Genomic DNA, 14,419 nt, shown 5'->3' on the forward strand with positions numbered 1-14,419 from the left:
TTTTTTTTTACTTTATACTGCGTTTTCATAGCTTTCACACTGCATTGCTGCAAGCAACAACTTTTTTCTCACTCGGAATTTTCATACAATCAAAAGCGAAAATTTAACTTACGCAAATATTTTGCATTTTATGCGTCGAAAATTAATACAATTTATGTTTTTAAAGCACTTTTCCCCAATAATTTTCAATTAGAAAGAGCAACTTTTCAAGTTTCCGCTATCCACCAACACAAAACGGGAAAATTTTTCACGCACCACACAAACCGCACACAGAGACTGAGCAAAACAGTGTTGCCAGTTATCCTCTTTGCGCAATTGCTGCCAGTTGACAGTGGCTGTCAATGGTGATGCCACTCATTTTTTATTTAGTAAAAACTTAAAATGATTAAAATAAAATTGCGAAGCATTTGTTTCAATTATCCAACATTAAAAGAATTATAATAAATTTTGTTCGAGATACTAATGTAATAGTATGTGGCTTTAAAACGATATTTCTGCAAGTTGTCTGTGAGTGCTACCGCATGATGCCGGAGGGGTGTGTTCAGTGGCATTGGTCATTGTGCAACTCTGGAAAAGGAAATTACAGTGTTGTAATTAGCCATTCAGCCGGGTTTCGAAATTCACTTCCGAGGGAATTTCATTTCAATCAAATTTGCGAGTGAATTGCTGAAGCTGAGTGAATTTTAACCCCTGCCAATCTGAAGTCAAAACGAATTTAATTGAAATTCACTCGGAAGTGAGTAGCAGAATCTGTCTATATATTTTTGTATATCAAAAATAACCAGTACCCACATTTGTAAACCACTAAATACTGATGGGGCATATCCTTTGTTCGTCAAATGGGAGGCACTTTATTTGTTCGCCAACTAATTTGAACCAAAGTTTCGACTGTATAGTTTAGAAATGAAAGAGATTGGTGTTTTAGCTTGATGTATTCCTAAACCCATCCTGTATCAGATATGGTCACTCCCTATTTGTGCTTATCGAATCTAACCATAAGCATTTACAACCATAAACAAGGAAGAATATATCGCAAACTTACAAAATAAGAAGCCTAACACGCCACATATTTTGCGTTGCTTGGACGGAAGCCAGTCACTTTATTTGTCCTAAATAATTAATGGTTTTGACAACTTCCGTCGTGGAAATCCATTTAAGAATACATTACCAACATCGACCGGGGAACAACCAACAAACACAAACAACCAAAAAAAAGTCCTTCAAATTTTAACATATTGCATTTTTTTCTTGATAAGTAACAAAGTGAATGAATTATCTTCATATAAGAAGAAGTGTTATAATGTAGAAATACTATCTATGCATGTATGCATGATTATTTAATACAAACTTTAAATTAAGTGCATTCGCCAAGACATAGTAGAACAATTGAACAAAATTTCATATATGTGTGTAGCACAATGCAATGCGGATTAGAAAAAATTTAAGGATTATATTTTGATAACCTACTTACTGATAGATAGATAGGGCGATTAAATTCAAGCATTTGAAGTATTATTATATGTATATGTATGCATATGATAAAAAATCGAAAATGTAATCAAAGATAAATTTGTATCAGCTGGGAGCACGAGCAATGTAAGATGTTTGCCAATTTGTTGATATTTACTTTGAGTGTATTTATTTAATGTTTTCTATGTTTATGTGCCTCTGTATATTTTTTGCTGTTTATTTTTCTATGGTGTGTATTGGACGAAATTTCGTGTTTGCTTCTGGCACTGCATTTTACTTTTAAACTGATGCGCATAAAAAAGTTCAATGACTCATCTTGTAGCTTACCGAGACTTTTTCGGAACAATTATAAACACTTTATATTGTTACTTGTAGATTGTATACCACGCAAAAATTTTTCTCCAAGTTTGATCTTCTTTTTATGGAATTCGCTAGCTTTTGTTGTTTATACTTTGTTTGCGCATATTTTTTTTGGTTAATAATATTTACACATGTAGTTGGAGGTATGACTCTAAAATTTTATCTGTACATACAAAATGCTCCCTTCTGAAGTAATCTGCTTGTTTATAAACCTATAGGTCTTTTCAAAAATTATTAAACTATACACTTATATTTTTTATGGGTGCCGCAAATGTTATGGCATGAAATCAGCAAAGTATCAAGTTGTAGCATTATCCTACTGAGCAGGAGATTCTGGGTAAACAGGCTCTTCCCACTTATGATGCACTTCTGGTGTTAAGTTAATAATTTGTACATGTACTGCTTGATGTTTTTCGAATTTGGGCGGAATCGCACATAAACGGTATCTTACTTCATCGCCGGCCTGTGGCACATATTCTCCATCGACGCTGAAATGTAACAAAACAGTTAATAATATAAACGATAAGAGTAAAAATAAGAATTATTCTTACTCAGAAACGTGACAGAAAAGATCTTCGCCACCAGCTTTAGGTGTAATGAACCCATGTCCTTTTGAGCGGCTGAACGATTTTACAATACCAGTTTCAATTGGATTTTCCAAAGCACGAGCAGAGCTATAAGTTTTTTTTTATGAACTATTATTATAAAAATATTTTTAAAACAAATTAAAAGATACAAGAGATGGGGCATATAATAATGGAAATCCCGCAATAATTTAATAGTTTGCTCATATATTCAAAGTTATGAATAATTGTAGAAAACTGGAGAAATGTACAAGCATGTTAAAATGGAAAGAAAATAACTTACGTTGAGGCAGTGCGTGTGCGCTTAGTTATAATTGGACTGGGAAGCTGCAGCGTTAAATTGGGGCTGTGGGCGTTCTGTTGCCGATGGGCGGGCGGTTTACCAGCCGCATCTTTCTCCGATGTATTTAGTTGAGACATAATCACGTTTGAATATTTTCCTTATTGACGAGCTAATTTGTATAATTTCGTTTCCAATTAAGTAGAGCTCCAATTTATTTAGAAGGGGTGCGAGGTAGTGCGGAATGTGTCAGCTTTGGTGAAATATACAAGTCTTCGGATAGGCGGTGTTGAGGCGGGTGGGTCTGGCTAAAGTCTGAGAACAGCAAATCTGGGAGAATAGAAAAATGTTCGTGTTATAGTTATATTTACTTACTTTTAAAGCATTAAATTGAACTGAAAACATAAATTTACCAGTTTCCACAATTTATATGAAAAAATAACGAAGGAACGCCACGAAATCCCAAAGTGATTTTTTGCACTGACTTTGACAATCGGCTTTGCAAATTACTTAAGTACGTTGCCATATCGAGCGTAAACTCAAAAAGCTATTTTCATCCAAATTTCGCTGAAGGCGGGCCCCCATAACATGCGTAACGTAGGCGCGACGATTGGCATATAACTAGGTTGAATAAAAATATTCGTATGAAAAACATACATGACAACGCATGAAAACGTACGACAATTTTAAGCCCCCATTTTGTTATTGGTGTTTCCCAGAGAGTAGGATTATGATGTTTTGTGGAACGAATTTTGTTCATCCGCCTTTGTACATGGCTGATTTGCTCACAGACCAAATTTAACTTTTATGCGCATGATTTGGAAATCCTGCTTTACTCATGGCATAATAATATAGCAAAAATCCCAATGCGAATTCATAAAATGTGGTCTTAATAGAACAGCGGTTTTGGTTTGGTAAACACAAAGAACGTAGATAACATTATACGTAGATAACGTAGATAGCCTACATTTTATATTTGGCTTACGATTTACGTTCTTTAAAAAAAAGTCACATTGGTTATTGTAAATGTTCAGAAAATTTGTAGTTTCCAAAATCAATAGGAGAGCCTCGTAAACCTCGTAAAGCGCGCAAATTTACGAGCCTCGTAAACGCAAACGAGGCGCAAACGACCCCGTAAACTTCAATGTTGCCGAGACGCCGAAATTGTTATGCTAAAATGTTTGATAAAATAATGAAAAAAAAATGAAGAAAATTATACCGAATAAAGTGAATGAATTTCATCCACTAACTGTATTTACTTAGGTTTTGTGCTAATTTTCGTAATTTTTAATTGTATTTTAGCCAAGAGTGATAGAGACAAGATGGCGGGATGCTATGGAAAATACTACGAAACAGAAATTGGTTCACAAAATCCTGGTTGATCTGTCAAACAGTCATTTTACGCACCTACTTGCATCTTTTCGCAAAGAGGTGTTCACATAAAAGACTCGCAAGCTTACGAGTTTTACACGGTTTAAGACTTTACGAGTTTAAGGAAAACCACTAAATTGTTCAGGTGGCAGCACATACAACAACAAACAGGGTGGCAGTTAAGGTACAACTTTGTACCGAAATTATAACATTTGGGCCATATTGTACTATATATATTTCTTTTTAATACGCAATTTATTCCAATAAGTTATTTTCATAACTAATGAAATGAATATTACGAGATGAAGGCTGAACATATTTTCTCCTTATAGCAAAATTTCCGAAAATCCTTACCCATTTAGGTAAAATTATTGTTTTGTAAACAATTAAAGTACAACACTGAGCTCCATACCTCGACCGCCGCTTTTGATTCAAACTCCCGGAAAGGTTTATATTTTGCTGTGAATTTTCTTCTTTAAAATCCATGCACAAATGTAAAGTTTACCCTCGAAATCCGGCAGATAATTTTGTTTAATGCTGATAAAGATTGTTACCGGAATAGAATGCAAGATTCGGGATCGCATGGTGAATCACAAGGAGATCACAATTATGTCGCCCGTCGTACACGTTCAACTTCCAGTGACGACTCAAGCATAGAATTTCGTTATCCTGGTCGTCGAAGAACCAGATTGCGTCACGGACGTGTTGAAAATACAGACCATGATTACATAGCGCTCAGAGGAATCAGTGAGGATGATGATGGGGGCGATATAGAAACGGAAGCCGAACCAAGTGCTGAACAATCGGAGGATACACAGCGGGACGTCGACGATGATAACAATACAGACGCAGATGACGAAGCAGCTAATGACTTGGCCGAAGTAGAACAAGAAATGTTAGGTGTTGGACCGCCACAAGGACAAAATGCAGGCAATGAAACGGAAGATAATGGTACTTATACTTATTTTCTGTGAATACAATTTATGCTTTTAATATATCTTTTTAACATATGCTTTGTTTTAGGAAATTTACTTGAACCGGCACCACCAGATCCCATGGCTGGCCCTAGTGTCCCTACTGAAGCTGCCGGCACAATTGAAGCTAACATTGAGGGTTCTGCAGTGAATTTAGTCTCCCCATCACCACCCAAGAAACGTAAACGCCTAAGCCTTGGCACTTCAAAATCCACTACGCCGCGCGTGAAATCAAGCGCTGGTAGTGGCGGTGAAGGTGATGAAGAAGATGAAGGTATGACGTGCCCCATTTGTCTGGACAACTGGGAAATGTCAGGTGAACATCGCCTAGTGTCATTGCGATGTGGCCATCTATTCGGCGATTCATGCATTCGACGGTGGTTAACAGAGAGTGCACGTCAGTCAGGTATCAAGGCCTGCCCGCAATGCAAAGCAAAAGCCACAAATCGCGACATTCGCTGCTTATATGCCAAACGTTTGCGCGCGATTGACCGCAGTGAAGAGCATCGATTGCGCGACGAATTGGAGGCGGAGCGTCGACGTTCACAATCACTGCAAACAGAAGTCGCGGCATTGAAAATGACAAATAAAGTTGTAGCCATGCAACTGGAGTCCATGTCTGCCGATAATGAACGTATGAAGCAGCTGCTACGGGCTGGTGGTGGTGGTAGCGGCAGTTTTAGTTATGAGGCGGATCTTGCCAATGGCAAGCAACTGTTACGACTGCAGATGCATCGACTTCATCTCGAGACCACTATCACGATAACGCGTGAGCCTGGTTGTCGTGTAATAATACACGCCGCACGGCAATCATCAATTTTGGCGTCACAGAAGAGCGCACAGGGTCTTTTTCCTGGTTATGGTGTGCGCTTCATCGATATGGCCACATTTCGTGCCACAACGTTCCTGCATGCTTCGACAAAGCTCTTACGCGATATGTGTCTAAACGCTGACCAACAATTGCTGGCAGTCGCTAGCATGGAGACACGATCAAAGTTGTTTGATTTGCGTACGCGTCAAGTGGTTTCCATATTTGAACCAGGCGAGAAAACTCTCTGGGCTTGTGCAATGGACCGCAAGGATCGAGAGAATGTGCTGTATTTAGGCAGCTCAAATGGCAGCACATACACATACGATATACGTTTTTCAGATAACATTTTGGAGGAGTACAAAACTGAAGGTACGTGCTGATGTAAATACGTGTTTATGTGTATGTATATGTAAGTCATGGTATATTTCTTATTTCAACTGTATTTATAGGAGATTTTAGCACTGTGATTAATGTGGCCAGCGTGTTTCCCGGCAGTCATTTCCCTAATGGTGGTTTTCTCGTCTGCAAATTGCAGTCACTTTGGTTCTACGAATACACTGATGGTAGCACCACAACGATTGCAACCCGGCTCAATGTTGAGGGCCCTTTTAGTTCAATGCATTATGATGCCGCCCAAGAAACGTTGCTTGTGTCGGCGCGATGCAGTGTACGTCACCCACAATCACGCTACATTGTTGGACGTTTGGAGAAGGTAGACGACACACCTTTAATAAATGTGAAAGTAACATTTCATGGTTCGAAAGCGACGCCAATAATGACACGTTGCGCTCAAGTTGCCGTAGAAGCGAATACCCTAGTAGCCGGCTACATACAAGACGTCAAACAGTTAGCATTGTTCGATGTGCGACGAGAACAGCGCGTCCAAACAATGCCAGCACAGGAAGTAATCTATGATATATGTGCAGTTTATGTAAACAATGCAACTTATTTGGCAGGTCTATCCGAAACCAAATGTCGCATGTATAAACTGACTTCCTCAAATACATAGTATGAAATGCAAAAGCTTAATAACAACATCCTTAATTGATTACCATTGTGTAGTATTTTTTTTTTGTTGATATATGCCGATATGTATGTACGTATCGTCGCCTGGGTAAAAGATTGTCGTATGTTAATTTCGGCAGGTTGTGGGAAATCGCGATTGAAGTTTGGAATGTAATTTCTCAAAAACGCGAAGATAGATTTTCTCCAAAGTCTCTGAAAATGTTACTAGTTCACCAAATACTTAAATTATTTAATTTTTAATGTTTATTGTTAATTAGTTTTGAGTTTAAGAAGGATTTTCTTTAGTAAAATTTTGTCCACAATTTGGCAGCCACTTTGCATGAAATACGACAAAATGTGAAAACAATTTCTACCAAATTAACGACACTTTTTACTCAATATTTTTCAGATATTGATTAGTTTAATATGACTGCATCACCAACTAAATTTCTACTAAATTATCGGAAAAGTTGTAGTCAGTATCTTGGAAACTAAAAGAGATATATAAAAACTGATAACACCAATCGAAAGACCTTATTTCGAAATATATAACTGCATCTAGAACTACAAATCGTGAAAATGGCGCTTACGCCAATCTTTTTCCCAGGCGACGGTATGTATTTTTATTAGGATTTTTTTTGTATTTTCACTTACTGATACTCCCAAATATTCCTTATTTTTAGATTATGAGATTTTTATCAACTTTGAGCCTAGCAGGTTCACAATGAGCTTACATATTTCATAAAAGTTGTCGTTCTTTCATTATTAGCTTGTTGTAAAATTAACCATGTAGGTTAGATGTGGATACAGCAACCAAATGATATTTGTGATCATTAAGTCTATATCTAAGCTAAAGCAAAAAATATATATATGTACAATAATAAACTCATAAATATGATAATAAAATTTTGCTCAGACTGAATGTGAACATAAAAATGTATTGCCTTGTGGCGTTCTTATTGACTACCTCTGGTTTAAGAACATAAAAGAAGCTGATGGCGTTTTCGTTTCTACCAAAAAAATATCGCCTTTTAATTGCCCCTTTCTCTTTTTGTGGTCGATTCTAAATGAAAGCCAAAATTGAGAAAATTTTGTGTTCGTTTCTTAAAATGTTACAGCCAAAAAGGCACATTCGCTGCCCTGTGAAGCTTTGTCAGGGAAGATGGTTGCCCTGAAAATGAGATGGTTATTTAAAACGACAATAATATATATTTTCCGACGAATTGATAACCTCCTTTTTTGAAGTCGGTTAAAAATAAAAATTGAAGTTTTTCTAGAGTTAAGGAAAATACTATATAGGCAATTATGTATATTCATAATTCTCACGATTCATCGGAATGACTCGGAAGGGGTTTTATCCGGCTACGGGCTTCTGTTTTGGCGATCCCTTAGAGGAACACCTTGCACAATCCTTCTGCTTCGGGCTGGTATTTACTACTTCGGTTAGGTGCAATCCTTGCAACGGATGAATTCACCTAAGAACCTGTTCCGGCCTTAGGTTACATAGGGAGTGGACTGCAAAGTATATGACCCCTAGTTGCCCACGCCATATGGGACGCTCTCCATCCACGGCCTCCAACTCGGGCAATATGCTAGTGCAGCAAGCATCCAGCGGATGATCAACTATTCAACTCGCCCGGTGCTTTTTCACCCTTCTCCACTTATATACCGTGTAGGGTCTAACCAGTAGCTCTTGGTCCACACAGAGTCTGCTCCGTGTATCGACCAAGCGACAAACTTCAAAACCTAGAAGGATCAAACAAAGGGTTCCACAGGGTGGCGTCCTCTCCCCCTTATTGTTTAACCTCTACATCTCGAAGCTCCCTTAGCTACTGGAGGGAATTTCCCTGATCTCATACGCTGACGATTGCTACATATTGGCGTCCGGGAATGGAATTGATAACCTGTGGTCAAAAGTAAACGGCTATCTCTCCGAGCTTACTCGCTTCTTCACTGGAAGGAGCCTAACACTCTCCCTAACGAAATCAACGGCGATCCTCTTCACCACCTGGACGAAGGAGGTCAGGTTTCAACTAGGCATTCACGTCGAGGGCGTACAAATTCCGACGGTGAATAACCCGAAATATCTCAGAGTAACTTTCGATAGTCCGCGCTGCTTCTCCGCTCACACAACCGAAGTTGTCGACAAAGTAAAGAGCTGAGAGCCTTACCGACAGGCCCTGAACGGCATTCACAGGGACTCAGTCTCGAGTTATGTAGACTCTAGACCTGTGAATGCCGTTCTAGGCATACCTCGCTCCGGCTACTGCAGCAGGTTGAACTCCTACCTGAGTAGGTTGAATGAGGATGTGCCGAATGAGTGTCCGGCATGCGGAGAGACCCCACATGACTCGAAACATCTCTTCGCATGCCCGGAAAACCCGACAACCCTAACGGCCTTGTCCCTGTGGACAAACTCCACAGAAGCTGCACGCTTCTTAGGGTTGCCGTTAGTGGAACTTGACGACAACGACTGAGATACCAACCGTCCTGGGCGGGGTTGTTGTAGCCGCTACAACAACAAAGTAAAGAGCCGCAACAAGGTCCTCAAGTCGGTGGCTGGCAGCACCTGGGGCAAAGACAAAGAAACGTTGCTGGCATCATACAAGGCAATTGGCCGGACGTTTGGTCACTGGGGACTAGTTCGAAGCAATGAACGAAGCCACAGACTTGTCATAACGTCACACTCTGGACAGCGGCAGAGCCACCACCAACACAACGAGACCCAAATGCTTCCCGTAAGGGAGCACAACAAAATGCTCAGCAAGCAATTTCTGGTGGTATGCCACAGACGTGAGCACCCAACAGACCATTGCTCGAACAGGAGCCTCCGCCTAGGCACGCCAGGGCCATCTATTCGCATATATGGACGCTGTCCAGACATATGCACATACATCGACCAACTGGACTGGACCCGACGACGTACCGAAGAGTGATCAACGGCATTCATAGGGAGTTGGTTACCACCTATCACGACGCCCGGCCTATTAATGCCGGAGCCCAATCACCACCTGTGGCAGACATGAGATATTGGACGGCTTAACTAGAATATCGACGGCCCCAGCTCCAATAGGTCCGGAGCCATTCCTTGCGATAGGCCCAAACACACTTACGGTAGGGGGGACATGCTTGCACCTGCTCATTTAATGTGATGCCGTAGCGAGGCGACGAATGAACAGCAAAGGCTTAATGTGGCCAGAGAGAGCACATGCAGTTCTTACCCCCAAAAGATCTCTTGGACTGCCTGGAGTCTATAGGAATAGGAGATGTATTGTATTTAGTGGAGTACACAATAGGCCTACTAGGTCGTCGTGTATACCTCTTCAATTTATATCTACATATGTATCTATCGAACGAAACAACAGAACAGCAACTTGCTGGAAGTAGCGCTACTTCGTAGACACTTCACGAGTAATCTTTACGAACTTACGAGCGAAATACAGACATGTGTATGTCGCACCACCATCAAAGTCGGTTTGAAGGGAGGCATGACGCCTGTGGACTTCATCTGCCAGAAATTACCATTCCTTCTTATTTTAAAGAATATACTTCTTAAACATTTATTTTATGTTTCATATATTTCATTATTAAGTTTTTTAATACAAGCAAATATACATACAAATATAAAAAATTTTCATGGTATAATTATAATAATAATAATAGGTACCATGATAATTTTTTTTTTTTATAAATTAGTATATGCACTTTTCCCTAGTTATATCTCTTTTATAGTTGGGTGAGTGAATTTCATAAATAGCTAGTTTGAATTGTTAAAGCTACAAGAATAAGAGTAAATTTGTATTTGTGTACATATGTACCTTAGGGTGGTCCAAAAACAGTAAAGTTGGAATTGTAATGCTCTCACCCCCTAGGATTGTTCTATATCGAAAAAATATACGCCTATTTTTTATCAAAAATCAAAAAGTATTTAGAGGTCGCTAAAAGCGCTCAAAGTTTTCCAGGTATTTTATATAAGAAACAAGTGAAAAAGTCTAAGTTCGGGCGGAGCCGAACATTAGATACCCGGCGCAAGTATCAAATATAGTTTTTTCACCTTTCCGTAAACTACCGCTACTTGAAAAGCAGGGGTGTATTTATCCCTATTTCAAACATCTTCGATAAACTTATGTAGTTATATGTGGACGGTATCACGCCCATTTTCCAAAATTCCATAATAATGTTACCTCTTTTCAAGGGATCGTTGTTAGTATCAATTTTGTGTAAATAAGCCTCCTTAAATTTTGAAATATCGAAGTTTCAAGCATTTCTGAAATTTACCGTTATATGAAAAGCGCCTTAATTGTAGTCCGATTTCAATAATTTTCAGCGTATTGCTTTTATGTGGCAAGCACAATAACCACACCGAGTTTTGTACATATTGGTCGAACGGTTACCGATATACTTATATGTGATCATAAGTGGGCGGTGCCACGCCCATTTTCCAAAATTTTATCACAAACGTATTTTGATCTAGAGAATTGTTGCAAGCATTAATGTTGAATAAATTAGCTTCGGTATTTACTGATTTATAGAAGATTTCGTATTTCTGAAAACTACCGTTATACGGAAGGCAGGCGTGGTTATTGTCCGATTTTGCCCATTTTCAATACCATTCGTCCTACGTCGAAAAGAAGTATACATACCAAGTTTCGCTAAGAAAATTTTCCGAAAAAAACTACGAAAACGAAGATAAAAAGACGAAGAAGCAGAATTGGAAGAAATTTCAAGTTTTCTGAAATTTTATTTAAGTAGTTTGGTCTTTAACTTTGAAGTTCCAAAATTTTTTTACATTTTATCCAGTAAAACGCGCAACTTCACTTTCAAATTAGTAATTGGTAAAAATTTTTAAGTTGTGAAAGAAAACAGAAAAATAAAAATTCGATAGATTTTCACGGCAGCAATTGAAATAGGTTTTGGTTTTTATTTTCGACAGAAACTAATTCCGAGTCGGATTCTGCGACATATGTACTAGCTGATTAGTAGGATTTTGTCTAACGCCTTACGAATCTTGTGGCATTGAGTTTAAGAAAAAACATGTTTGGTTTGGTTTTTAACTTTTCAAGTAATTTGTTTTACAGTTTTTTTTTATTTATTTTATTTTAATGTAATTGTATTTGCATTTTTGTATGTTTGTATGTATGTATGTATGTATGTATATGAGTGTTTTTGTGTATGTTTATGTTTTTTGTGTTTGTGTTGTTTATGCTAATATTACATACATAAAATACGAACTTATATATGTATTGTATATAAAAAAAAAAAAATCATACATTTAACTTAGAGATTTTTTCCACGTATATTCGAATCGAATGATTTCAAAACTCGCTGCGCGCGCGGCGAATATAATTTCATTTATGTAAATTTACACATAAATAAATTTAAATTTATTAACTCTTACTTTTACTTCGTTTATTCTTTAACTTAAATTTACATACATATAAAAACTAGCATTGCTTAGCCACTAAGTGTTTTTGTTGTTTATTTATTATTTTTTCAATAGTATTAATATTAGTTATGCATAAAAGTAAAACAAATAAACACTGCATGATTTTTTTAAATGTTTTTTGTTTTTGTTTCGGAGTAAGAAATTTTCGTATAAAAAAGAAAAAAACTTCAAGTGCAAAAATTTCTTGTAAAATCGGATTATAAAGCTCCAGAGAAAACACTTGACATGCAATATATTATATATTTTTTCTGTATATGTATTTGCAAAATTTGCTCTTGAATTTTAAGTGGGGGATGGAGGTTTGTTTTTTTTATTTCCATATGGGTCAATCCATATCAAATAGACCAATGGTTGAAATCGAACATTTTTGATTTGGCTATATTTTGGTCAGAAATTTTCTCCTATCATAAAACGAAGTTCTGCCAAAGAAAACTTTTTTTTTTTTGAAATTCATGTAAATTTCTAAATTTCTCAATTTTCAGGATTTCGCAAGTTTATTATTTGATTATCTCAAAAACTGTATTATAGTTACAAAAATGTTTGCGAACTCGTTTTAAAGGTAATATTTAGGGTTGCAAAAAAAAAATAGATCAAAAATAACTAAAAAAAAAAAAAAATTTGAGAATTTCGAAATTATTAATATCATTAAAGCAAAACTTCTAAATCTTTTTTATTCTTTATATTTAAAAATATCGTTAGAGCACTTATACAAATTTGTGTCAAATTTTTGTTTTATAAAAACAATGCCTTTAGCTGATTTTAAAAGATCCTGAAATTTTAAGGGTTTTTTTTTAAATGAGTTTTGAACTTTGAACAAAGTTTTTTTCCCAACTCTTAGTAAAGTTTTGTTAAACAATTTTAAATTAAAAATTATTTTTAATTTAAAGTTTTTTAAATTTTTTTTCAAAGTTCAAAAATTAATATCTTAAAAAACATACACCTTCTTGAAAATGAAGCCAAACATTTACATAGGTTTCTGTTTTACGATTTTTTAAATTTCAAAATTCAAAAAAAAAAATAAATAAAAAATTAAATTCTTAAAATTTTATTTTTATTTTTTTTTTATGTAGTAGCAGATATCGCTTTTAACACGAAACCAGAAATATTTTTGTAGATATAATAGATTTTGAGATATCCAAAAAATTAACTTGCAAAATCCGGAAAATTTTGGGGTTTTTAACTTTAGAATTTGTTTTGCAGAACATCGTTATATGGTTCTGACGGAAATTTATCCAAATCGAAAATGGTCGATTCCAATTTTACATGGATTGACCCATATATGTACAGATGATATTCATTGGATTTGTTGTGGATAGTAGCTGCTTGCCATTCAAATTTTTAATTTTTTGTTTTGTAGTTTCTATAAATGCATTCTTATATGAATGGTCTTTATTTGGGTGTAGGCATGTGTATGCTTGTCTATGTATTAAACATCGATGTGCCGCAGCCACGGTGGACTCTGCACGGCTCCCAATTTGTTCTCTTTGTTTTCATTTCGCTCTACAAAAATCCACAGCCACCTGCTTCGCATACTATTTAACACACATCAACTTGTTTATCAACAGGTTTGTCGCTCTCTCTCCCTCACCGCAGGACAACTCAGTCGCTTTCTCCCTTCCCTTCCTCCCTTTATGCCCACCGCACACCACCTTAATCCACGCGTGCATAACGCGGCACAATGTCATGACGTATCCAGAAATTACAATTTGGATGATCCTGTTGTGGCAGCGGATCTTGCGCAACATACAACACTCGTCGACTCGGTTCGTATTGTGGCACGGTGCCATGTGAAATGTAATAGTAGAATAGCTGTTGCATGGACGACACAAATCGTCGTTGTTCAACAGTGTGCGGCTCATAGCGGCCCAGTATGGCGAGCACATCTGTATCGACAGAGGCCAATTGGTTTTCGCCCTCGCCCTGTTGCACCACATAGAAGGGCACTGATGGTTGTAGGCGCGCATTGGTTAGCAGCGGGCAAATGGTGCGTATGTCGGTGATCATGGTGACCAAACTGCGATAGTTGGTCGCATTGTAGAGTCGTATAGCTTCTTCGGTTAGATTGAGTGCGCCGATTTTCGACGAATGGATGAAAGCGCGCACCTCATCAGCAGTCCA

General features: G+C 37.4%; 3 protein-coding genes and 1 long non-coding RNA gene across 4 annotated transcripts in view; 1 reads left to right on the top strand and 3 right to left on the bottom strand.

The window, feature by feature from the left end:
• The window catches only part of LOC118747367, a 97,172-nt gene extending 96,538 nt beyond the window's left edge, over nucleotides 1-634 (bottom strand). Inside the window, exon 1 of the long non-coding RNA XR_004993949.1 lies at nucleotides 113-634. This is a non-coding gene — a long non-coding RNA (uncharacterized LOC118747367). The remainder of the gene's footprint in view (nucleotides 1-112) is intronic.
• An 85-nt stretch (nucleotides 635-719) lies between these two features.
• LOC118747366 (cold shock domain-containing protein CG9705) lies at nucleotides 720-3,217 on the bottom strand. The gene is made up of 4 exons (XM_036481426.1): nucleotides 3,108-3,217; nucleotides 2,698-3,024; nucleotides 2,382-2,504; nucleotides 720-2,318 (listed from the first exon to the last, which is right to left on the bottom strand). The coding sequence occupies exons 2-4, from the start codon at nucleotides 2,832-2,834 to the stop codon at nucleotides 2,147-2,149; spliced, it is 432 nt and encodes a 143-aa protein (XP_036337319.1). The 5' UTR covers nucleotides 2,835-3,024; nucleotides 3,108-3,217; the 3' UTR covers nucleotides 720-2,146.
• A 1,175-nt stretch (nucleotides 3,218-4,392) lies between these two features.
• On the top strand, nucleotides 4,393-6,996 carry LOC118747368 (E3 ubiquitin-protein ligase RFWD3). Its single transcript, XM_036481427.1, has 3 exons — nucleotides 4,393-5,016; nucleotides 5,089-6,219; nucleotides 6,300-6,996. Exons 1-3 carry the CDS (start codon nucleotides 4,629-4,631, stop codon nucleotides 6,857-6,859), a joined length of 2,079 nt encoding a protein of 692 aa, XP_036337320.1. The 5' UTR covers nucleotides 4,393-4,628; the 3' UTR covers nucleotides 6,860-6,996.
• A 6,053-nt stretch (nucleotides 6,997-13,049) lies between these two features.
• LOC118747369 (neurotactin) overlaps nucleotides 13,050-14,419 on the bottom strand; it is a 46,936-nt gene continuing 45,566 nt past the window's right edge. The window contains exon 6 of the mRNA XM_036481428.1: nucleotides 13,050-14,404. Coding sequence (XP_036337321.1) covers nucleotides 13,952-14,404 — 453 coding nt within the window. The 3' untranslated portion in view covers nucleotides 13,050-13,951. The remainder of the gene's footprint in view (nucleotides 14,405-14,419) is intronic.

This window comes from Rhagoletis pomonella, unplaced genomic scaffold (assembly GCF_013731165.1).
Source record: "Rhagoletis pomonella isolate Grant_MI unplaced genomic scaffold, Rhpom_1.0 Rhpom_scaffold_00011, whole genome shotgun sequence".
NCBI lineage: Eukaryota > Metazoa > Arthropoda > Insecta > Diptera > Tephritidae > Rhagoletis > Rhagoletis pomonella.

Bases quoted from the DNA above. Each gene is read 5' to 3' on its own strand.
- LOC118747366 (XM_036481426.1), bottom strand. From the start codon at position 2,834: ATGTCTCAACTAAATACATCGGAGAAAGATGCGGCTGGTAAACCGCCC. The intron at 2,505-2,697 runs GTAAGTTATTTT...AAAAACTTATAG, and splicing joins CGCACACGCACTGCCTCAAC to CTCTGCTCGTGCTTTGGAAA. The intron at 2,319-2,381 runs GTAAGAATAATT...GTTACATTTCAG, and splicing joins CTTTTCTGTCACGTTTCTGA to CGTCGATGGAGAATATGTGC.
- LOC118747368 (XM_036481427.1), top strand. From the start codon at position 4,629: ATGCAAGATTCGGGATCGCATGGTGAATCACAAGGAGATCACAATTAT. The intron at 5,017-5,088 runs GTACTTATACTT...GCTTTGTTTTAG, and splicing joins CAATGAAACGGAAGATAATG to GAAATTTACTTGAACCGGCA. The intron at 6,220-6,299 runs GTACGTGCTGAT...CTGTATTTATAG, and splicing joins GGAGGAGTACAAAACTGAAG to GAGATTTTAGCACTGTGATT.